Source organism: Cololabis saira, chromosome 4 (genome assembly GCF_033807715.1).
Source record: "Cololabis saira isolate AMF1-May2022 chromosome 4, fColSai1.1, whole genome shotgun sequence".
Classification (NCBI taxonomy): Eukaryota; Metazoa; Chordata; class Actinopteri; order Beloniformes; family Belonidae; genus Cololabis; species Cololabis saira.
In genome coordinates this window covers 33,413,919-33,439,211 of record NC_084590.1, presented here as the reverse complement: position 1 = coordinate 33,439,211, position 25,293 = coordinate 33,413,919, and the positions used below count along the sequence as shown (strand labels likewise).

Here is a 25,293-nt window from a genome sequence, read left to right as displayed (position 1 = left end):
GCAGATGTGGAGGAATAGGCGCACACAGTCGAAGTGAACACACACACACACACACACACACACACACACACACACACACACACACACACACACACACACACACACACACACACACATGCACACACACACACACACACGCACGTGCAGTATTGAACTGCAAGAGGTCATTGGCCTTTTTTTTTCTCTCCCTCCCTCTCTCTCGAGAACGCGCTGCTTAATAGATTCGGTAAACTCTGCTTCTATCGGCGTTCGCGCAGTGTGCGCGGTCACTCCCCATTTGTCTACTGCAGTCCTAAATGAAATGGCTTTCGTGTGGACCAATGAACAAGACTAATCTAGGTGCTCCGGACTGACTAGACATTCATTAGGGAAATGATTCAACCAGGAGGATGCGCTCCTGGTTGAACACACACAGACACACACACACACACACACACCAGCATGCTCAGGCGCAATTAAAAAGCTTACAAACTCCCTTTCTATTAATGTCTTGGCGGAAATCGCCCCGCCACCGTCAGGTTCTCACTATGTGGCCAGGGGCGAAAATCCCGTTTCATAGTTGGGGGGGACAATAAACAGTAAAGTTTTAGAGAATAAATCCAGGGGGGGACAAGGAATAAAAGTTTTAGCCTTCCTTTAATACAGCATTTTGACATTTTCAACTCTATCTCGCAAACAGGCAGAAGACCTTTCTTAGAGCAATACAAAACAATGGTATTAGGTGGAAGGTGGCAATAATACAGCACATCTGACATAATACACTGCAAAAACCCAAAATCTTAACAAGAATATTTGTCTTATTTCAAGTTAAAATGTCTCATTTTTAGTTAATCTCATTACAAGACTCATCACTGGAAAAACCAACAATTTTCACCTGTTTCAAGTAGATTTTCACTTAAAAATCTGCTTGTGGAACAAGATTGTTTTGTTTATAAGATAAATCTTGTCGCACTGGCAGATTTTTCTACTCATTTCAAGTGAAAATTTACTTGAAACAGGTGAAAATTGTCAAATAAGTTATTTTTCTGGTGATGACTCTTGTTTTAAGTGTAATGAGATTTTACTGTTTATTATTATTTTCGATTTCGGCTTCGGCCACAATTTTCATGTTGGTGCATCATTACTAAATACTACTGCATTGTTCCAAAATTATTAATTCTGTCTCAAATTATTCTAGGGGGGGACAGCTTTACTAATGGGGGGGACTTGTCCCCCCTGTCCCCCCCGGGATTTTCGCCCCTGTATGTGGCATCAACATGTACACCGCGTTCCCTGCCGTGTCTCCTGGCGCTCGGAGAGAAAGAGACAGATCCGCGTTAAATCGACGCAGAGCCTACGGCGTACGGTGTGCGTCGCCGCGTACCCTACGCCGTAGGCTCTGCGCGGAACCATAAATCAGCCTATACAAGTGGGTCAGAGCGGTGGCGCCGCTGCGCAATGATGCCAAATTGTCTCCCATGGGGGGGGATAGTTGAGCATAAGCAACCAAACAAGGGGACGTGAATCCTTTTTGGTGGGGAATTCAAATTGTGACACCCTGCTGGGGGTAAAAACAGACGGCATGTCCAAATGGTCAACTGTGCTGGCTGGACTGGTCTGCGCGCTTTGGCGCACTCTCGCTCTCCCCTCGTCCTGTAAGCTGTTGCTCATTAACATCCACTCTCTCTTCAGTCCATCGAGCGCGTGAGAAAGCGGCTTATCGCTTCGCCTCTGCGTTACGCCTGATGAGAGGAGGAGAGGATGTGGGCGCAGACCAGAGGCTGTGGATGTGAGAGGGTTGGCGGGTTGTAAAGCCACTCACACCTCGTAGGGGAGGGAGATACTTTGGAACAGTTTGCCTCTGGGTCTGGCTTTTGGACATATATATATATAAAAAAGTAAGACTACACCTTCAAGGCGCGTTTCTATTAAATGTCTTATCACCATGGAGAAATGGACCAACTGGATATTTCTTGAAGGCATTTTTGGCGTTTGAAAGTAGGGAATAAAAATGATGACCCAAGCGCATGGAGGGACATTGTAAGACCAACAACTCCAGTTCTAAATGGCAGAGCTTGAAGTGTGCAAAAAATTGAATTTGGAGGGGGGTAAGTGATCATTTTTATTATTTATTTATTTATTTTTTATTTGAACCTTCTGTCTGGACGCCCACATTTATTTTTTTTATTTAGTTGTCTTATATTGCAAACAGGCTGGAGCCCAGTTTCTGTATTGCTCTTTTTGTGGAGAATTTCATCACTCACTCTCCAATAAACACTCCAGAAAAGAATCTTAATTGATGTAATGTCAATTTACATCAGAAATTCCTTTAAAAAAGAAGAAAAAAAGATTGATGTTTATAGGCGTTAATTTGGATCCAAACTGTCAAAGAAAAAACAAATCCTGTCGATATGTTGATGTGAATTTGCACATAAGCTGTTTTGGTGGAGAGCCGCTGGAGCGCAGTAGGAAACTGTCCCTGGTGCTGAAAATACCCCTTTGTATTTGTCACTAGGGGGCAGAAAAACCTCTTAATTTATAAACTTGCTTTGCCTCCATTCCTTATACTTCAGATCTTCTGTATTTTCACAGGGCTGCATCCTCTGCGCTGTTCACAGAAATGTATCTATTCCCCGATTTAAAGGTCCTGTCATCAAATTGTCTTTGTGTGAAGATTTCTGGGAACATGACAGAGCATAGAGCATTATCACATGCCATAGCTCAGTAATATAGGTGGACTAGATTGTCATGAGCATCAGAAGATCCTCTTGAAACTCAAGCGGGGCATGTTGAGCACCACACAATGTGACAGAGCTCTAATAGCAAAATTGCAGCCCACATTGACCCTGGGTAGCTAGACCTTTTTACTCTCTACTGACAAAAGCATGCAGCATCTTTTTTTAAGAAGCAGAATGTGTCAAGCTGTCTATCTTCACCCCTTTCCATATACTTCAGATCTGAGTGTCTCCTTTCATTATGTGCCATTGGGTTCATGGAGAGCTGCTGCCTGGTTCAGTTTGAAAGAAACCTACCTTCTTATTCATCTTGGCAACACTTGTGCTTGATGAGTTGCGTAAGAGCAAGCGGCAGGAGAAAAAGGGAAAAAATTATGTAGAGGGGAAGGATGGGAGGAGTATCAATGGCTGCTGATCTCCTCCACATGGAGGAAATGGCTTTTCCTCATAAAATGTGTTTTCCTTGTGTCTCTTTTCTATTGATGATGATGAATCTCAGCACGTTCTCTGTCTTTTCTCAATTTCCCCTTTTGTCTCTGCCACATCCTTTGCATAGCTGCAGGGCAGACGCAGCAAGGAGGCATCAAGAAGTAACTGTTATCAGATAGTCTCAGCTTCATTTTTTAATGGTTTCTGGTTATTTTCCAATTTCCTTTCCTTTCCTTTCCTTTCCTTTCCTTTCCTTTCCTTTCCTTTCCTTTCCTTTCCTTTCCTTTCCTTTCCTTTCCTTTCCTTTCCTTTCCTTTCCTTTCCTTATTGGCTTAATAATAGTCGTAATGTATTTTTTCTTGCCTCAAACAGTATTTAAGGGTAAAAATAAATAAATAAAAAATAAATAAAAAATCAGTATTTAGAATGTCTGAAATCTGAATTTAACTGATAGAAGATTATCTATAAATATATATAATTTCTGTAATTTAATACGCTTCCAGAAGCTTGATTTTTTTTACTTTATCACTTTTAATTAGGTATTTCTTGAACACTTAGATGAAGCACGAAGCAAACAGTTTAACTTTTCCTTTCAACATTTTTTATGAAATAGCTGGGATTAGACAGTCTAGCTCTGCTGCCAAACATACTGTACCTTGTTTAAAACACAATCATCCACCCTGCTTTGGGAGGAAAAAAGTATGTTTTTAACCTTGCAGGAGGAGTTTGAACCGTATGTGCACATGAAAAGCACATATGTTGTAGAATTCATGCAGGTTGCACTTCCCTCTTTTGAAGTCAGTGCTGAATGCATCCTCTCTGGAAACCCCCTTGTTGCATCTTATGCAAATGCAATATCATTTTCCAGTTGTCATGTTTTTATTTTCATTCCAGCACTCTTCTGAGCCGTAGGCAGACCTGGAAAGCCATTTGTAGCTTTGGTGACTTGAGCGCTGCCTTGAGTGCACTTAATTAGGTGAAGTTAGCAACCATGAGATAAGAATGTGCGTTTTCCCTCTTTTGGTCATCCTTTCTCAGTGCTTTCCTAACCTTTCATGTTTCTAATAAGAGAGGCTGCCAGAATATTTTGCCTTCTTCCAGACAGGTTTAGCATAATTAGGTTGCTTTTAAAAGGTATTTATATTTCAATTGTATTAAAGATTAGCATTAAAACATGTAGTTTTGAGGTGGAGTTTATGAATCTCTTTGTAAATTTGAACCAGTAGGTTTTTTCATCCAAGCAGAGCAATTATAAACTGTTCAAATGAATCTCACTACACTTATTAGTAACTGGAAATTCAGTCGGACAATAGCTACCACTGATTTAGATGTTTGTCAGTTATATGAGGCAAAGAATGAACAATACAGAAGGTGTGGGATAACATTCCAAAAACCTGTTGTTTGCAAATAGCATATTATGGCTAATTTTGGTTTGGTTCAAACCATCCTATGAATCCTAGCTGATAGTGGTCTCCAATGGCTATGATAACAATGATGATTCGGTAAAATTTACACACTGAAAACTTGGTGTGTATATGTGGTTCTGACCCTGCGGGTGCAAAATGAAAACTACACTTATGCAGCTCTTTTTATTTTTTTAATGTGATTCTTAATGTGATTTTCCCAGCCTTGGCATTCAAGCCTTTAGTCTTAAACATTTTTTGCTGAATTGAAAGCAATTATCCAATTTGAAGTCTATATCTCTATATGGAACTTAATAAAAGAAGATATCAATATTATAATAATGCATCTTTATGTTGCCAGTGGAGCAGTTTGTAGGATTTTGTGTCATTTAACAGTGAATTTACAGATTAAAACCAACTGCGCATATGAACTTAAATGGCCACAAAAAAATTCTAAAACTTTGAAAAAAAACAACAAACACTGAAGAGGCAGTGCTTTCATGGTGCCAAAGGGTAGACTTTTTGGACGATGAATTTAAAGACTTAAATACAATATTCTTGGGCAGTAAATACGGAACATTTTTTTGGGTTGAACTAAGAAAAACATTGTTCGGCTTACAAACCTGAGCTGAATTCCCGTTGTTCTTTTTTACAGAGAAGAGGCTTACCTTAGGCATGATAACAGGACAAACAATGCTCATTCAATCTTTTTTAATTGTCCTGTCATGAGCTTTAATCAATTAACATGCTAACTACAACCAGCCGAATGAGAATCTGAGGTATAGTTCTTGGGTGTGTTTTTACCAGTTTCTCTGAGCATTGCATGATTTGGAATTCTGCAGAGTGATGAACTCCAATTTGTTTGGAAATTGTCTTGGAAATGGGCAGCAGCGATTGCATCTCTAAGATCATTGCTGATATCATATCTCATTGGAATTCTGGCCTAGCCTTTGCTAAATAAATAATACAACTGCAGCATGGTTCATGTTATTGTTCGTCTAAGGTTTTGTTAATCTAACTATAAGATCTGTTAAGGGTCAGACATTCTTTCTCTTATTATCATTATAATATGATTTTTATTATCATTATGTTCTTATACAAAACCTTAGTTTTTTTTTTTAAAGGATGCACTTTCCTTTTTTATATGACAGTTATGTTATTAGTTCCAACTCAGTCACAGCAGTATAATTAAAAGCCCAAGGTTGGGGAGGGGGGTGGGGTAATTCAAACATGATACCAGCACTGATTAATAAAAACCAGTGCATGTGCATGTCGGAGGGCATATGAGTCATGTTGTGATCGTAGGATGTTTGTGTACAGCGAAAGCTAGCTGAACAGATTTGACAGTTTAGTTGTGGCTCCCCTACCGTATAGTGACACTCTACTAGTCCACCCTATAGTCAAGTGTATTTTGAAAAGCCCCTTAATGCAAAAGTCAAGTTCAAAGCCTTTCATTTAATTTGCCAGTATTTGTATATTTAAAGAATATCTTTCCCTTGCATAAAAAAACTAAACAATAAACAACACAACAGAAACAACACAACTGTCACAACCGTCACAACTGTCAACACAACAGAAACAAATCTCATTCTGTATGCCTTAGACTTAAATACATTCATTTATATTTATTTATATACAGATATATATATAAAAAAAGTGATGGCACAAAGACACCCCCCCCCCCCCCCTCCTGTTGCCAGTTTTCATGCCTAACTAATCTACTTGGCTGTGAACTGTACAGATATATTTAAGCTGTTTTCGCACACACACACACACACACACACACACACACAAACTGCAGCCTTTGAAATGTCTTGACACTTCTCTGAAAAGCTGTGGTCGCCACTAGAGCAGAAGACTAAATCATTTCATCCAGACTTTGGTAAGACTTTTCTCTGCCAGCTCCCTAACACATGGTGTTGGTAAAATCTCACTGATCATATCTGTGAGTACACCAATTATTTGATTTGGAAATTGCTGAGTGTGCTTGCTGATGATGTCTGCTGATTTGTGCAATTTCTGTTTGTTTGTATAATTCTGTCTTCTCTTTTGGTGATACTAAAGATGCCTCAGCCCGCATTCAAAGTTTAACATGAGAACAAAGAGTTATCACTGAGGAGAGTCTTGGCAGTTAACCTTAATGTGCTGTAAATTAAACATTCAGTACGTTTACATGCACTAACAGAAAGTTGAATTGTTGCCTTCATCTGACCGATATTGACCGATATTTTTAAAAGCCATGTATACACCTTAGTCGGGTTGTAGTCGAACTGAACTGAAGCTCTTGAGATGGAGCTTTTATACCAGATAATGCGGTCCTAATTCGAGTTATTCCAGCATGTATACGCAACCCACGCTTAGCCGAGCTAGTGCCTGCCCCGGACTCCCCCTTCCGGAAGTGACGACACCGCGAAAGTCAGAATATCAACACAGTAGGAGAAGAAGAAGATGACCAACAAAGAACCAGCCCCCGAATCTCGCGATCTGAAGGCACGCCGATTTTTTCCAGTGTCCAGCCGCGGTACTGCTACAAAAAATCCCATGGGGCCCAGAAAGCTTTTTTCCCATAGACCGCAATAGTAAAAGAGAAGCCTCTAAAACTGTTCACAGGACACCTCCAGCTGTAATCACCGGCAATTACTAATCTTTGTATTCTATATTTTTAAGTCATGGACTTTATATCCGTCAAAGATGTTTTATAACGGCCAGAAAAGTCAAAGAAAAGTCTCTTTCTGGGCGTGACGTCACGGCTGACGTCACAGCCGTGTCCGTGCATTCCACGGATGTTTATATTAATATATATTATGTAATTATATTATATTAATACATTAATAATATATGTAATACTATACATGTAATAATATACATTAATTAATATATTATATTAATACCTATTATATTAATATTCGCGTCATTGCCCCGGGGCATGATGGGAGGCCCCAACGCATCATGGGAGGTGACTCAACTGCGCATGCTCTATGGGCCGCACAACGCGGAAGTAAACCCGGAAGTCAGAATTTTTTTCGGCGTATGCGCTGGCTGAGCAAAATGCCTTGAAATGAATGGGCAGCCATTTTCGATGTACCATCCAGTTCTATAATACATCCATGCAAAGAACTAACTGGAAAAACACCAACGCAAAAGTGTGTGTGGCGCCACCTACCATCACGGAGTTGAACGCTCCTCATTCAATAATCGATTGTCTTCTCGCGCATGTTTACTTGGATTTCTCGGAAACTCCAGTTAACTCCAGATTGTTGCCAATTGCTTGATTTAGATGTGCATGTAAGTGGAAACTTTGCATCATGTCCTATCTCCTGAATGCTCTTCTCAGGTGAAACTTTGGATTATTTCCTGTCGTAGCAACGTATCTCACACCTAGAGGCTTTCATTCACGGTTATGAATGGCCAGATGATGAAAAGGCCGTCTTACTTCACACGTCTGCAGTGCTCTGGTGGTTCGTGTGTGACGTAAATGTTACCATTAGCATCTGTGTGCACTGTTTTCTCCTAACAACAATGCGCATCTCCTCAGTTGAACATAATTGGCAAGGGAATTGCCTGTGCAGACATATTTTGGAATTCACGTTTAAAATGAGTGACACTCAATAACATCAAGTCACATCAAGTTAAATGATCTCTCAGGTCCCATGTTTAAATGTGTACTTCTGTATACCTGCATTAATCCTGATTGGGAAGAGATTCAGGCTTTTTACCTGCTCTCCACCTGCTACACTACAGGAAGATCACTAAGATCCAGAGGAGACGAAAGAAAGAAAAGAAAGATAGGATGGACTGAATCGAGATGTCACATAATCATTTTGTACCTCATGGATGTCCGTGTTTGAATCAACTGGACCACCCAGTGGTCACTTTGTGGGCTGTTCTGCTGGTGTTGCAGGTGATGAAATTCAGATTTTGGCAAGCTTTCACTTAAGTACTGCCACAAATGTGCTGCGGCATTCCTCCCATCACGGTAGGGTCTGATTTACCCACACATTTCTCCAGAAGCCATCATCTGTCACAGAGCTGAGAGCCTGACTAATTTAATTTCCTTCGCTGGGAGGAACAGCAAAACAGGAAGAAGTGTATGACATAACTGTAAATTCAAGGGTATATGTGAAATGAAAACACAATGGGATTAAACAATGTATAATTTAGGATTTATTATGTCTAGATTGTATAAGATGCAGTGGTATGAAAATAGCCTGAAGTGAACATTTTTAAATAAAATGGATCCTAAATTGTGATGCTAAGAAATAAACAAATGTTATTCGGTCTGATACTGATGGCAACATTTGATCTTGAAAAGATTGCACTGTGGAGATGCCCAGAAAGGTCTGACTAGAATGAACATGCTATCATCAAATACTGGTTTAAAAAACAAATTAACAAAACATTTAATTGTTGCAGTTAAAGCGACACTACGTAACTTTTCCACCTTAATATAATATTTCCAGAGTCATTGTGATGGTACATCAACTTACAACAGGTTTAATGACACCTCTGTCATGGTCTGAGGGGTCTGTATCGCCTTCACTGGCACTATGTAACTTTGAGGAGCATGGTAGGAACCCTGCCACACTACTGGTAAAGCACTACCGCTTTTGTCCAAAGGAGACGCCAAACTCAACAAAAGCTGAAAGTTACGTTGTGCTGCTTTAAGTAGTCAAAAAATGATATATTTCCAGGTATATTATATTTATATATTATATAAAGGTATATTTCCAGTTAGCTTTTTGCTGATCATTTCATTTTATTCTTTATTTCATTCAAAAAATAAAACAAACAATTCAATACAAATACAAATACAAATACAAATGTTCATACATTTTGAATGAAAAGGGAGCAGAAAGAAAAATAATCTTATCTAATCTGCCCCTTTTTCCAAGAAATAAATTCACAAATAACATAAATTAAAAAAAAACAAAAAAACAACAACTAAGTAAATAAAAAAACTAAAATAAAATAAAATTACCGCCGTCTATGGGTATGTCAATCAAACATATTTCATTTTTACTTAACATACAGGCTGTTCTTTTGAATGTAATGTTTGATTTGGATTCGTTTTCTTTATTCAGATTGTTCCATAAACTGATTCCTTTCATAGAAACACAACGTTCCATCAATTTAGTCCTGAATCTTGTTTTTTTAAAAAATCTCTGTTCCTTTTAAGTTATACTTGCTTTTTCTTTTTTTAAATCTTTTCTGAATGTTGATTGGTAAAGTTTTTTTATGAGCTTTAAACATAATTTGCAGAATACTATAGTCTACTAATTTATGAAATTTCAACAATTTTAACTGAAGGAATAATGGATTTGTTGGATCTCTATATCGTTTTCTACTGATTATTCTTATGGCTCTTTTTTGCAAAATGAAAATTGACTGAATATATGTTTTACAGGCATTTCCCCAAACTTCAACACAATAGGTCAGATATGGAACAATCAGAGTGTTATATAAAATGTACAATGCTTTGTTGTCCAATGAATCCTTTACTTTGTGTAACAGAGCAATTGTTTTTGATATTTTTATCTTTGTATAATGTATATGTGATTTCCAATTCAAATTCTCATCCAGCATGACACCCAAAAACTTGGTTTCCCTTACTTTATTAATTTCAATAATATCTATATTAATTGAAGTGTCCGTGTCTCTCCTTCTGTTACTAAATATCATGAAGTTTATTTTTTCAAGATTCAGTGATAATTTATTTACCTCATGTTTTTATTCTTTTAAATTATTTTTTAACCACATTCAACACCTGTGTTATATCTTCCCCAGAATAACATACAGTAGTGTCGTCCGCAAACAAAATACATTTGAGCAGTTTGGATACATAAACAAAATCATTAATATACAAAATAAACAGTTTTGGCCCAAGGACAGACCCCTGAGGTACGCCACACTTAATATATTGTGATTCAGATTTGACTTTATTTATCTGCACATACTGCTTTCTATTCTCTAAGTAGCTTGAGACCCATTGATGTGCCACCCCTCTGATACCGTATTTACTCAGTTTTTTTAAAAGTATGGTATGATCTATGGTATCAAAGGCCTTTTTGAGGTCAACAAAAATACTTATATAAATAATGTCTCTTATCAATTGCAATGGAAATTTCTTCAGTTAATTCCATAAGTGCCATTGATGTGGAGTGATTGGTTCTAAATCCATACTGACCATTGCTTAAAATATTGTATCTGTCTATAAATTTATCTAACCTAACTACAAATAATTTCTCTAATATTTTTGAAAATTGTGGAAGCAATCCGCTTCAAACTAGGAGTTTTGCATTTGTAGTTCACATCACTTGAATGACAGCAGGTACACACAATTTTTAAAGCATGCTGGTATGTTTTGACACAGACTGTTCATGCCTCACTTCATTTTACTTCAAAGCGAACAGCAACTGGCATGAGACGTGCTTCACTCATGAGATCTGTTTCCATTGAAGTGAAATTTTGCCTGTGTTTAATTTAGTCTTTAGTTTTTGTTTGTTTTGTCTAGGTACATTTCCAATCTGTAAACCAGTTTTGAGAAAGTGGCTTTGGTAAATTTGGCATTTAGAGTAAATGGGGAAAAAAAGCTGATATCTTACATATTAGTGCACGTGTAGCCTAATAGATTTTAGCTCCAGATGCACCTATGAAGGCTTGCAAAAACTGACCTGCAATTACATTAACATGTAACAAAAGCACAAAATAACAGTTCCCTGTCTCCTTCAAGCAAACTTCAAGTGGTTCCAGCATTTCAATAAACTAAGAGAATTAAAGGGGACCTATTATGAAAAACATGTTTTTTCTTGCTTTAACATATATAAAGTGGTCTCCCCTCAGCCTGCCAACTCAGAGAAGGAGGAAAGCAACCAAATTCTGCAGTGTCTGTACAGCCGCCCGGATGAGCCGTCCAGTGTGATGTGACTTCTACGAGCCGTTTAGATTCTGCTCCGGTCATGACGTCCCGACAGGAGCGATGCGTGAAACCACGCCCACAACTAACTCCGCCGGCTGGAGCTTCCGCCATTTTTTCGTAGCAGTGTATCGCGTCATTCAGGCAGCCAATCAGCACAGTGCCTCATTATCATAGCCCCGCCCACTCAGAATCCCACATAGATAATGAGGTTAGAGAATGGGAAGATAAAGACATGGCTCAGAAGCTGAATTTCTAATTTATTTAGCAAAAAAAAATCAAAAGCTTGATTTTAAGACATTCAAGGCCTGTTTAAAATAGGTATTAGATGCCATAATGGGTCCCCTTTAAGAAAACTCCACAGGATGCCTAAAATCCTCATGAACTCGCAATCTTACACCAGAACTAACTGGAACTTTTATTGGGTGACCTGTGACTGGTGTTGTTCTCATGTCTCACAGTTGAAAACCTTCTGAAATAAATACGTTAGGAATTACTTGTGGATTTAGAAGTTTGACAATAAGCATCAATAAGCTTTTTTTCCTTTCTTTTTAATCAGACTTTTTAATTAATTCTTCAGTGCCAGAAAACATTAATCTTTATTTCAACAATTTTAGGCCACTTTCACACAGTGATCACACTCCTGAAACGTACTGGAGATCCCCCTCTTCGTTCCGCCTCCGCTCTCCTGCTGTGCATTCACAGTGATCCCGCAGAGGGCAATATTACCTCTCCAGAGTGTGCTTTCAAAAGGTGTTACAGAGTTCAGCAGCCTATTTGGATTTCTCCCTTGTCCCAACTCCCATGGCAGTACAGAGCTATTGCATCCCCATTTTGTTCCTCAGCCCCCGCACAAAATGTTACGGTGTTCCACCTATATGGCACAGCGGGGGGGAATAAAGGGGCTGCAGAAACAGGCTGATATGGCTGAGTGAACGGGACTATTGTCATGGACTGTAACATAACTAAACTAAAAATAAAACTTTAAACTAAATACATACCAGACTAGATTATCCATCAAAGGTAAAGTCACAAACTCATCATTTTCAGTTGTGGATTTGACTTGTGGAAAGAGAGTGTAAAGAGGACTTGTGTGAACCCGCAAAGCATTACATGGAAGATGGACAGATGTGCCGTGCAGGACTTTTCCCTCAGCGCACAAGCAGACACACACACACACACACACACACACACACACACACACACACACACACACACACACACACACACACACACACACACACACTCACACACACACACACACACACACACACACACACACAGCCCATTAATTCTTACTTTAGGTAGTGCATTATGATGAATGTTATGTCATCATTCTCATCGCTGTATTCCACTGGTTGATCCTAATGAATGCAGCTGGTAATCTGCAGGATCCTCTTCCCTTGTTTCTCATGATCGCTAAATATGCTACACAACAATAGCAGAGCTGGAAAATGCCAAATCTAAATGTACGCTTTACAGGAGCATGTCAGCAGCCGCGCTGACACAGCTGCAGTTGTGAGAGACCGGTACACATCAGAGAGCAGGAGGTGGGACTGGAGAGCAGATGACCTAGGAAAAGGTGGAAGTGTGCTTCCAGACAGACGGGATTGGCAAATGGAGCCGCCACAGCAGATCAGAGCGCAGCGCAGAGGAAGATGATCAGCCGGGGCTTTCGGCGCTCTTACTTGTTGTTTGGAGTGTGAAGGTTCACTGCCTGAAGTCAGTCTGGAGTGTCCGTCAAGTCTGATGTGAGAAAAAACACGTGCCTTTTTTTATCTTTCTTTTTAAAGAAGCTTTAGCCACAGGTGTAATTGGGTGTCTGTGTTGCACAACGGAACTGAGCTGAACTCCTTGTGGCGAGTGAATTTCTGACTAAAGACATGGGGGAAATTTGCTCTGACCCTTTTGGTCCCACTGCCTTGTCAACTCATAGAGTTCGATCCGCTTTCATTTATCTTTCTGCTGAGAAGCAAGCAGGAGCGACCATCCTGGCTCGTAACATATTCCATATTGGCGGCACCGTGGCTGTACCACAAAAATGCAGACTTACACAAATTGGTAAGCAGATATTTGTGTGCGTGTTTGTGTGTTTGCTTTATTTTGTGTGAGTCTAGTCACTTTATCACGTTTTACTGATAAGAGCAAACAGATCTAGAAATAGAGCCTCTTTCCTCTGCCATCCCTCCCATTTTAACTTAAATATCAAACATCTTCTCCGTATTCTTGTTTCCCTGTGCTGCTGTCTTTAAATGCACATATTTTGACAATTATTAGCCTATTGCTAATAATATTTGTAGCTAAGGCAGCACTGAAACTCATGGTTATGAATCAGAATATCCCCCAGATTATCACGTTTCTCCCTTTCTGCCAACATAACTTTGAGCCTGCACAATGTTTTCCCGAATAAGTTGTTGTTCATTACACGCAAGGGAAGCTCTGGCTGGTTTGTGAGTTGATTTCAGTCAATTTTGCCAGCCATCATTGCACTAATAATGCGTAAATGCTATTCAGTTTGTCCTGTGGACACTCATTCAACCAAAACTGAATCACATCTTGATTAAACCCCTGCACACAACAAACCTTCTGGTCATAAAAGGCAAAACAGAGTGGGAGTGAATGTCAAGTATGCCTCCGTGCAAGCCAGTTGCGTTGCGCATGATTGTTTCTTGTGTTTCATCACAGCTGGTTGAACTGGTTGGTGCCTTCTGCCACATGAATTGTGCATGACGGATCAGGCAGATGTTTGTGAATATGAATTCATGTAAGCACGAATAAATTATAAGTCTTCTGTCTGCTGCTCATTCCTGTCACCCTGAGACCAAATCGTTACAGAAATCTCTTGGACGGACGTTAAAACATTGAAATATCAGCCCTGTTTAATCATTCTCTGGCAGAAATTAGGCAACAACAGTGGAAGAGAGAGACATTTCACATCCGGTTGTCATTAAAAATGACAGTTAAGCATGAAGGTGATGAATGAAAACTGCTTTTGTTCGTGATGCCACACCAGGTGCTCTGTGTTACATGTTTGCCACCCCGGGCCTTCTTGTATGGACCTGAGTGAGGACGGGCTTTGTTCATAAGGTTATCGCAGAGGTGTCTTCATCACCTACAACATTAAAGTGTGTTTGAATTGCCTTGGCCTCTGTGGAAGACAAAGCTTTGATGTGCTCTCTGCTCTGTGCCGACAGAGAAGATGAGCTTTTATGCATTTATGCATGCACACACAAAAACACATTTACAAAACAGGCATGATGGGGATTTTCTTATGAGTAAAGTCGCCATAAATCGGGGCTTGGACTGTCGCACACTGTTTCTGTTCTTATTTTGCTAAAAATAACATGTTACTTACTATACTGGGGTGGATCTGGCAAGCGTGGCCGTCTTTGTAAATCCTCTTCTGTGAAGTTGTGAAGCAGAGGCACTGTAGCCAAAGAGAGCAAAGCTAGAAAACACAATCTGGTGATAACTTACATACACAATCAGGATAAGTTTGTTCAAGGAGAGTGTTGCGAGAAACGACATAAACTAGAGCTGGAAATATATACTAAACTATGATTTTCTACTTTTGCGCTAACATATTTCAGGAGGTAAATGCTCGGAGAGACATGGACTCATGTTCATTTCTGTTTCATAATCAAGCAAACTGATCTAATACATAATGTATATTAGTTTGTGCAGAATGCAGAGCAGTGAAAGTTTACAATTAATACTTAAAATAATTCATGAACTGACAAAATTTGTAGTGAGTCCTTGAAGACATAAACTGATCATGTTATAACGTGATGGCACCTTTAGCTTCTTGTAATCTCCCTATATTTCCCACTGCCGTGCAGCGTCCTGTCACTCCTGTATTCAGAGGTTTTCCTCGTCACACGATAGCATGACGACACAAACCCGACCCTTGTGACTTTTTGTCTTTGATGTCTATAATCTATGCAATGTTGCACATAGATTAGTGGTCAGTGAATGACCAGAAGAGGGGATTTGTATTATAAAAGATTAGCATTTTTTTTTGTTTGTATTTATTTTTAACCAAGCAGGATTGTGGGTAAGGGAGGGTATGCAGGGTTCAAGGGTGAATCAGAGTCTTGGGAAAGGCCCAACTATATCTTTTGTCTTCTTCTTTTCTTTTTACTCTGCGCTAAGATGAGCAGCATCACCCAAGTGCACTTGGCTGTGAGATTTTCTCTTACTTGTTTCTCTCTATGTGCACATAGAAGGAAACACGTAAAGCAACTGAAACTCAGTTATTCTGCTAGCTCAACTGCTTGAACAGTTTATATATATATACATTTTTTTTATTTTTCTACAACAAGGTCCATCACCTCTGGGTACATTTGGACTGACTGCTCTGACTCTGATGTCAGAAACAGTGAATGCAAGCCCCATCTGACCCATATTTTCCCACTTTGCTCTCACTCTTTCATGGTGAACGTTGATATAATGCACTGTTCATGAAACACAGCTGCTGTAATTTCTCGTGGAGGTGGCCAAACAGAAAAAGCGATGAAGTAAAATGTTTATCATCTTTTGTTGTCACTAATTTGTTTATGAAACGTAAACATTTACGTAATTTGTAGTTTTTTTTTGTGATGCTGGGCTGAATAATAGGATGATTCCTGGGCAGACTCCCTTCTGCTTTGCACTCTTCATCCTCCCTATTTCAGCTGCCTGTTGCGCCTCATATTGCTGTCAGAGAGTAAAATGCACAGATATTAAAACATAAAAAGAGAAGCAACAAGAGAGCGAGTGCTTTAAGCTGTGTTTCATTGAGAACAGATGATGAAGTTATGCACCTTTACGTGCCAGTTTTGCATCTATGGGTGTTGCCTGTTGATGGCTGCAAAACTGGGAAACAAAGAAGGAAAGCATACTTCCATATGTCCTTTAAGCTTTTCCTGTGAAAACCATATTTACATATCTTTGTTCCAAGAGAGTGGTGCGAGAATGTGTATTTTTGGGTAATGGCGAACAGTTTTAGTGCCTGTCTCCTGATATCACATATCTAATAACCGGAGGAATGTGGACAGGAGCTCGTCTGGTGTGAGTCATGAGTTTCTGCTGTGAGAAGACCCAGAAAAACAGACTGTGGTTATGGTCGACACCACCAGAAGCCAATGTGACAATGACCTTCATGGAACTGCATTATTAATAAAGTTGTTTTAAAAAGCGACCCTTCCATACTTAATGCAATCTGATCCTTTTTTTTCAGATTATTATCTTGGTTTATGAGGATTTAATTCAAGAGGAAAAGCTGGATATACACCAGCCAAAACATTAAACCTTACTTGTGCACTTCATGGTACCGAAACTTGTTAGGAACACAAGAACACAAGAACCCCATGGGTGTCTCATGTTGTCTGACAGTGGATCTCTGGGAGCCTGTTTGCTGCAGCGTGGGTCCGACGGGGTTTGCTCTGGTGCAGACTGGCATTTAAAGGTTGATTTTAAACTTTGTTGTTACGTACTTGACCAGTTTTTATAGTAGTATAATCCATATCATAATACGGTTTATTATTGCTAACATCTTTGCAAAAGAATTGTTCTAAAACTTGCAATATTCTCTTTTAAAAAACACTTTCATTGGCTCATTGGTAAATGCATCATATCTTTCTGGATTCTTTTAGCTGGCTACTGCAGATTTTATTTATTTAGTATTTACTAGTCAAAAACAATAGAAATGAGCCAGAAAAACCCTGCAAGAGATGGGGTAGAGGCACTTTTGCTGAATCTTTGTCAGCAAGATTGTGCGAAAACTGTCAAGATTAATTTCTTGAGACACAGAGAAAGGAAGCAGGCGGAAAAAATTGTCTATTTACATTTCTTTAGATTTTGCATCACTTTGTTTAACGTTGTGAAATAGTGCGTTTGCCCTCCAGAAATATGCAACCACTCCACGTTTCTTCATAGTGACATACTGGGTTTTGTATAAAGTTTGGACTTAATTTTGCCGTCTTGTTGATGGGTTTCAAGCAAATGTGTTTACTTGCCTCTTTAAACTGCAGGAGATCCATGTTACTCGAAGAATGAATGTCCAAACTCGGTGTTGCTTCAAAGATTGTAAAACCTTTGAATTTAATATTCTTGCGATATTCTATAAACACATCAGCGTTTCAGCAGAGAAATATTAATTATTAATGTCTAAATCAAAGACTAACCATAATCCAAATGAAATGTTGTTGAAAGACTTAAAGCAAGTAGTTAGGGTGGGCGCGCTATTTTGCGTCTAGCGTCGCCACGGTAACGCTTTTGAAAGAGAAAAGTAATGCGTGTGGTCGCAGGATGGAGACGCACATTTTGATGTATAACACACCTGGGTGCACATTACGGTTCGGGCTGAATTAACTGCCGAAGGAATGGCATAAATTGCGCCAAAGTGACACAATTAATTCAAAATGGCCGACTTCCTGTTCGGTTTCGGGCATGACGCCAAGAGACTTTTCTTTAAGTTGTCCCATGATACAGGTGTGTACCGATTTTCGTGCATGTACGTCAAACCGTATCGTGGGGCTTGAGGCACAAAGTTTTCAAGGGGGCGCTGTTGAGCCATTTTACCACGCCCATTAATGCAAACCGTTAAATATAAAATTTTTCGCCAGGCCTGACTTGGGTGCAAAATTTGGTGACTTTTTGGGCACGTTTAGGGGGGCAAAAAGGCCTTCCTTTTGTCAGGAAAATAATAATAAAAATTCCTACAGATACAATAGGGCCTTCGCACTGAAGGTGCTCGGGCCCTAAATATTCATCTGGGGATTTGGGAGATTACAACTTTTGAAGACTTGTCATATGATCATAAAAGTAATCCACTTTCAGTTGTGTGTTTTTAAGACATGTCTACATAACAAACAGACTGTGTGCGGTTCCTCCCTTTTTTCTTTAAATGATGATGATGATGATGATGATGATGATGATGATGATGATGATGATGATGATGATTGAGAATTAACCAAGACCTGTATCCCTTGTACTTCATAGTACTTCATAGTATGTGTGAGAAATAAACCACCTAACTGAAGTTTACTTTAAAGGAGCTTGAGGCTGGATTGAGGCAAGATTTATGAAAAAAATTCGTATACGTTTTAAGTTTTCTAGTAATAATGTCAGATGAAGCGTTCCAAACCCAAAAGAATGAGCCCTCTAGTGTATCTCTCTGTTGCCTTGAACAGGTTGTGTGCTGCAAAATGTGCTGCAATTCGGGCCCAAATTTCCCGCGCTGGGCTGCGGATGTGACGTCACATGACGCTGCATGCACGTTCTCCCCGTTCTCCCGTGCCGGCTTCACTGTTGGCTGCAGTACCCCCGACGGCCGTCGTGGTGAAGGGTGGCGCTAGAGAGTCTCATTTCTTAAAAGGAGCCTCAAGCTCCTTTAAATGAAATTGAGTATCTAACTTTTCTTTTTTTTGATGTTAGAAAAGTCGCAACATCAATAGATCATACCTAACATTTGTGCCATTCTGACTGCCAGAGTAAAACGATGATATTATGAAAAAAACAAACAAAAACATTTGCTTTTATTGGACCTAAAGTTAGAAAATAAGCATATAAGAGAATTAAATATTACCACGATATGCCACGAGTATTTGCATGTGATTAAGCGTGGTAATAAAGACATCTCGCATGCAGTGTGTGCTACATGCACATCCAGAAACACACACACACACACACACACACACACACACACACACACACACACACACACACACACACACACACACACACACACACACACACACACACACACACACACACACACACACACACACACACACACGCACACAGGTTCCACTAATGAGGATGGAGATGTCACTGGCTCTCTGTTGTCATCCTGTCTGTATCGCTGCCAAATACTGTCACATAAAGTAAAAAGTCTGAAGCTTTGTCTTTTATCTTTTCGAGATACTTTACAGATCCAGGCAGTCAGACAATCAGACACACAGTCACTTCTACCAATCTTCTCAGTCCTACTTTCCCCCTCTCTTTTTCCTCCTATACCATGTTTCCACTCATTTTGAGTCTTCAATTGAACCTTTGCCTAAGATAATGGCCAGAATGTTAGAGCCTATATGTAGCAAATGCATGTTGTGTCCCATCAACACAGGGGAGCTGCTATCAGCTGATGGTCAATGTGAAGATGTTTGGCCCGTTACATTGAGCATAAGGGTGTGTCCTGTTGAAGCCGATGGGTAGAGACATTCATAAATGTTACACTATTTCTATATAATGCTGATGCAGAGTATAATGCAACTTAATGTTGAATGTATCCAAATGCACCTGACATTAAATAAAGTAAAATAAAATAAAATGAAAACAGAATAAGCAGGAGTATGGACTCCAGAAAGATATTTTTTTCTTTGAATATCTAATTCTATCTAATTGAGATTTTACTTCATACCATAAGCCTCAGAAAACTAAAACATTCACTTCCACTGCAGTGTTGGGGAGGACGGCTAAACCTTTAGAAGGCAACACAGAAACATGACAAATAAACCAAAATTATGTGCAGGGGTGAGCAAGACACATGCCAATCTGACTACAGCTCTATCATAACTTCCACCTGTCCCTGCATGACGTAGGCTATAGATTTTGATCTTATTTATTTTTAATAGGACCGCCTGCAGGTCCTCTGCAGAACAAGGAGATACACATAAGATTAGTCTCTTTCTGTGAGATCTTTCCATTTCTTCCGCCTCAGAGTCGCTCTAAGCGGCAGGTCAGTTGGTAACAGAAAAGCAGCCCTGTGTGTTCACACAGTATCGTCTCTGTTGCAGTTTGGATGCTGAGTAACATCAGCTGCTTGCAGCGATACAAACTGTGTGTCTCTGTGACAGTTAACCTCACTTCTTCCTGGTAAAAATGCAAATAAAGCAAGACACCTGCTCCCTTTGTGTCTTAAATTAGGGCTCACTGTTTGTTCTTGTCCTGGTGTCTTGTTATCTGCAGTGGAGCGATGCATGAGCGTGATGCAGTCAGGGACACAGATGGTGAAGCTGAAGGCAGGATCCAAAGGGCTGGTGAGGCTTTTCTACCTGGATGAGCATCGCTCCTGCATCCGCTGGAAACCTTCACGCAAGAGTGAGAAGGCCAAGAGTGAGTTGAGGCAGCCACACTCACATCTGTATTCACACAGAGATGCAGCACCCTACATAACATGTTATAAATATCAAATATTATTGCCGAGCTTTCTCTTCAGATTTGGGGTCTCCACTAGAGGCCTGATAGCATGAATGTTCTAATGAGTGTCTTTGTTGTTTCTGGGTTTCTGACTTGTGGTCAGAGATCTTTGATTTGTACCCCGAATCTCCTGGAGCCAGTCTCCCTGTTTAGTGTTCACAGCCCGAGTGCTCCAGTTACTACTTGCACCACCTGTTGCCTTCACTTTTTACATCTTGTCTACTTCCCATTTTGCCCCTTATGTTCTTAAAGCGTCTCCTCTTCATGATGATGCTGTTGTTTGGGATTGCTACATATATTCATGTTACTTTCTTCTGTAGTTTTTAACCATCATCAACACTTTATCATTCTGGGTTAGCACATCTTTGCCCCTCTTACCCTCCAACACCCATGCAGTCATTTCTCATTTTAATCTTTGGACTTCCACCTCTTACTCACCACTAATGTTGTCTATTCCAGGTATTACATGTGCATTGTGCTAACCTGCATCTACGTACACATGCAGCGATTCAACCTGGTTGCAGATCTTATCACATAATGACATGCAGAAGATTGGATCACTTGTCTGATTACACATGCTGTTCTGAGATCAGACTGAATCAGATTGAATAAACCACTGTAACCAGAGCATGGCTGACTCCGTGACGCTAGGTGGCGCTGTACCCAAGGTAACCATTTCAACAAAGAGCCACTTCCGGTTGACCTCCGCTTACCAACAACAAGAAAGAAAGATGGCGTCCGAGCACCTCGACGAGACTACAGCAGCCTACATTTCCTGCATTATGTACCTTTTAGTGTTGATGATGACGCGTCAGCCATCTCTTTGGCAATCTTTTTATAAAGATCCGCGTTCCTACTTTTCCGCCCATCCATGAACCTCAAAATGTTTAACTCTTGCATCTCCCGTAGCAGAAAACGCGTCTCCTCGTCGGACCAAAAATGAGTTCTTCTTGTAGACATGTTTTGAAGAATGGAATGAAAGAATGAAAGAATGGGTAAACACGCGCCGCCTCCTTTTCAACTACTGAGCACGCGTCGTCTCCTTTCACTTCCGGGTGAATCCCCTCCCCCGGGGGAAAACCCCACACGGGGGAAATTCTCGAGCATGCGCAGACTGCAATATCTATGTCCCCGTACACATGGCATTAACAAGGCGGTTGCGACTGGCTTATCTAGGTGCTCCAAACTGGTAGATGAATCCGGCTTGACCAGGTTGACTTGACCAGGTTGAGGTGTTCACATGCAGTTTAAAAGTCGGAACGATGTCTGCAACCAGGTTGAATCGCTGCATGTGAACGTACTGAGTCTGCTAAGGACCCTGCTGGGTGTGTGTGTCTTATCTGGTGTGGCAGACACAGCCTCTTCAGCCTCGTCTCGCACTGCCACTGAAACACTAGCCACACTAGAAATGCCAGTGCTACATGTCATTCTTCTGCTTCTTCCATTAAAGTTAATTCTCCCTTTCTTCTTCCTCCATTGGATTTCTGCTGGAAGAGATATTCATTTATCAGTTCAACAGTGGGGGGGATCTTCCAGATATTAGTCGATTTTAGTTGTTTAATCTTTGATAGTGTCTATGACACTTACTAATCCCTGGCTTTCCTTCTTTCACTTAGCCTACAGTTTCAGGGTGCTGGACTCCTCCATGCATGATGACAAGTTTTCTTTGTCTTGAAATCAGTTGTTTTCATCTCTTCCTGTTGCCAGGATATTATGCCACAGGGGTATCTGATTAGATTAATTCATCTTTTCTTTATTTATTTTGCTTCTTAGTACATCCTTAGTTGGGTCCGTGCAGAGGTAATTAACCAACAAGCTTTTATGATTTTGTTTTTCATACACCGCCACTGTGGATTTTAAATAAATCCAATCAATATATGATTAAAGTGAAGACGTTCAGCTTTAATGAAAGACCTTTCATAAAAATATGGCATTCACCATTTCATGCCAAGTGCCTTTGTTTATCGGGGCGCAAAAGTGTTTGGCCAACTGACAGTTGGCCAGCTTCAGTCTGTTCCCTCATTACTTCAACACAACTGAAACAAATCAAAGGTGAGAAGATCATATCAGGTACTGAGTTGGCATTTGGCAGATTGTTTGACTGGGGCTATCAATATCCCTCAAGAAATCTCGGTCCAAGTGAAGGAGGGCATTAAAAGGCTGAAAAGACAATATGAATGAATAAGAGAGATAACAGCTTCACTTCTCTCCTCATATTTATTAATTCCTACTCCTATGATTTATTGTGGTAGTGTATAAAAGCAGAATCATAAAACTCATAAATCTGTTCAATTTAAATGTCGCTATTAAAAAGGTTGTTCTCTTATTTCTTTAGATCCTATCCTTCCTTGAATGCCAGTTGAAATGTTCTAATCTTGAGTTTGCCACACTGCTCTGGCTCTGAGGGGATTACCATTAAACACTTCATGGCCCCGTCAAAGAATCGTTGTCATTTGCTGTTAGCGCTTGTTTTATGCATCAACCCACTGAAGCATTATATATGACTATGGGCCATTCCTTACTTGTAGGAGCATGTGTGCATGTGTGTATATGCATGTGTGCTGGTTAACTGTCAACATTAGATAAGCCTCTTAGATCCTTTGAATTGACATTATAAGAAAAATGCACAACAGCTGCCATAGTTGTTTCTTTGAATGTGTGGGTGTGTGTCCGTGTGCATTAGCACATGTGCAGGATCAAAGTAAAGCTGCCATACTGTCAGCTTCACTCTTAGCCGTACTTCAAAGATAACACAATAGGATGTGAGAACTGGGAGTAATGGGAAAAATGGAAGTAGTTGGTTTTGAAAAATATCGTGATTAAACATATTTTGTGAAAAGTAAGAGAGGAATTAGTTGAATAAAATAATGACTGCTTTAATCCACCATTCTAGCTATGGGGGATTTCTCGAAACAAAAAAGTTTTTGTTTTTGTTAAAAAAAAGAAAACCTTTCTGTACTGATGACCTTGCTAAAGAGGTTTTTAATGACTGAGAATGTTAAAGGAGAGGAATGGCATAATGACATGCACACAGAGCATATGTGTAAATCCAAAGCAGGACGTGTTTACTGCAGGCGCTTCTAAACAAAGACATAGAATCTAAGATCGCTCACTTCATACATCAATCTCATTAGACCTTGAAAGTCTCTGAAGCCTGCAGGATTTCCTTAATCTGTGTGTTGCTATCCATGATATACGAAAGCAGAGAAAGCGAGGAACTCATTCCTCGCTCATATATATATATATATATATATATATATATATATATATATATATATATATATATATATATATATATATATATATATATATATATATGGGACGATACGGGTAACTCACGATTCAATACTGTGGCGATATGTGGCCCACGATAACGATAATATCACGATTTCATCAACAATAAATCATGATATATGTGACTGAAAAATAAAAAATACCCATAAAAAGGAAAAACGTCTGTAGCAATGCATTTATTCAATGCCAAAAATTCATACAATGTACAAAGAAAGTGCATTTGTATAGAGCCTCACTGCCTCCTAGGCTTGTAAATGTTAACACTGTACAGCTGGACAAATTAAAGTGCATGAACAATAGTGCGGTGACAACCGCGTAAATCCATTATGTGTGTTGTAATATGTAATCAATGTAATAAATATGTATATATAATTTACTCTCATTCTGCCTTCATCATTTCTCTGTCATTACACAGAGAATGATAAATGTGTTATTATTACTTATGTGCAACTACAAGTTCAGTTTACGCAGATGACACTGTTTAAAAAAAATAAATATGTCTGACATTTCTCTAGTTTGCATGAGCTGCTGTGAGCTTATTTTCAGTAACCCCGCCCCTGTGTGGTATTTAGCTGTTTAAACCCCAGTTTGTTGGCACTTACCAACAGTCTTTTCTTCTATAAACAAATGAGTGTGTTATAGAACAACCAATTTATAGATATAGTTACAGATGCATCATGGTCTCCTGGAAATTGGCTCCTTGGTTGAGAACTGATCATTTCTCCTCGTCTATCGCTTGCTCGTGTTTCCCAAGGCTAGATGGATGATTCAACTCAGTGTGTTGTTTCAGATGAGCTGCAGTTGTGAAAATGTAGTTATTCTGTATTGATTGACTGAATACAGTGTAGGATTCACTGTCACATGGATAGATTGTAGCAGTCAGCATGGTAGCTCATGCAGCGGAAAAATAAGTTCAGGTGCTATGGACTTCCCAACTATTTTAATTTCCCCCAAACCGAAGCTCATTTGTCCCTATTGGAGGACTTTTTAATTTAATGTACTTGGTACTCTCTCAGTGTCATGTAGTTGTTATCTAAACCAGCATCGCTCCGGAAGAGGATAAAAGCTGATTGATAAGCTCAAACCCACATGGAGTTTGTATCCCATATTTCTCTTCCCTCACATCAAGTTATCCCCTTTCTTGGCTGTCTTCACCTCTGTGGTGGTGATGGCACCAACAAAACAACATTCAGCTCTGGCAACTTGGCATCTATTTCAGAAGTTGATTTGAAGGTGACAGAAGGCCAAAAGAGATGATGAAGAGGTTCCTACTGTGTTAAAATAGATGCATCCATGCATCCTGACCTAGTATTCTTATGTCATCACCTCATTTTTTTCATAAAAGAAAAGAAAAAAAACCCTC

The 25,293-nt window shown here is 39.7% G+C and overlaps 1 protein-coding gene across 5 annotated transcripts in view; it reads left to right on the top strand.

Moving 5' to 3' along the window:
• The window catches only part of plch1 (phospholipase C, eta 1), a 73,659-nt gene that overhangs the window by 15,486 nt on the left and 32,880 nt on the right, over nucleotides 1–25,293 (top strand). For 2 of the 5 annotated variants that reach the window (XM_061719506.1, XM_061719504.1), the window contains exons 1-2: nucleotides 12,928–13,520; nucleotides 20,406–20,552. In XM_061719506.1, the coding sequence (XP_061575490.1) occupies nucleotides 13,343–13,520; nucleotides 20,406–20,552 (325 nt within the window). In that variant the 5' untranslated portion in view covers nucleotides 12,928–13,342. Of the gene's footprint in view, nucleotides 1–1,690; nucleotides 2,088–12,925; nucleotides 13,521–20,405; nucleotides 20,553–25,293 lie in introns of those variants that run through there. The other 3 variants (XM_061719508.1, XM_061719509.1, XM_061719507.1) reach the window with 3 other exon arrangements.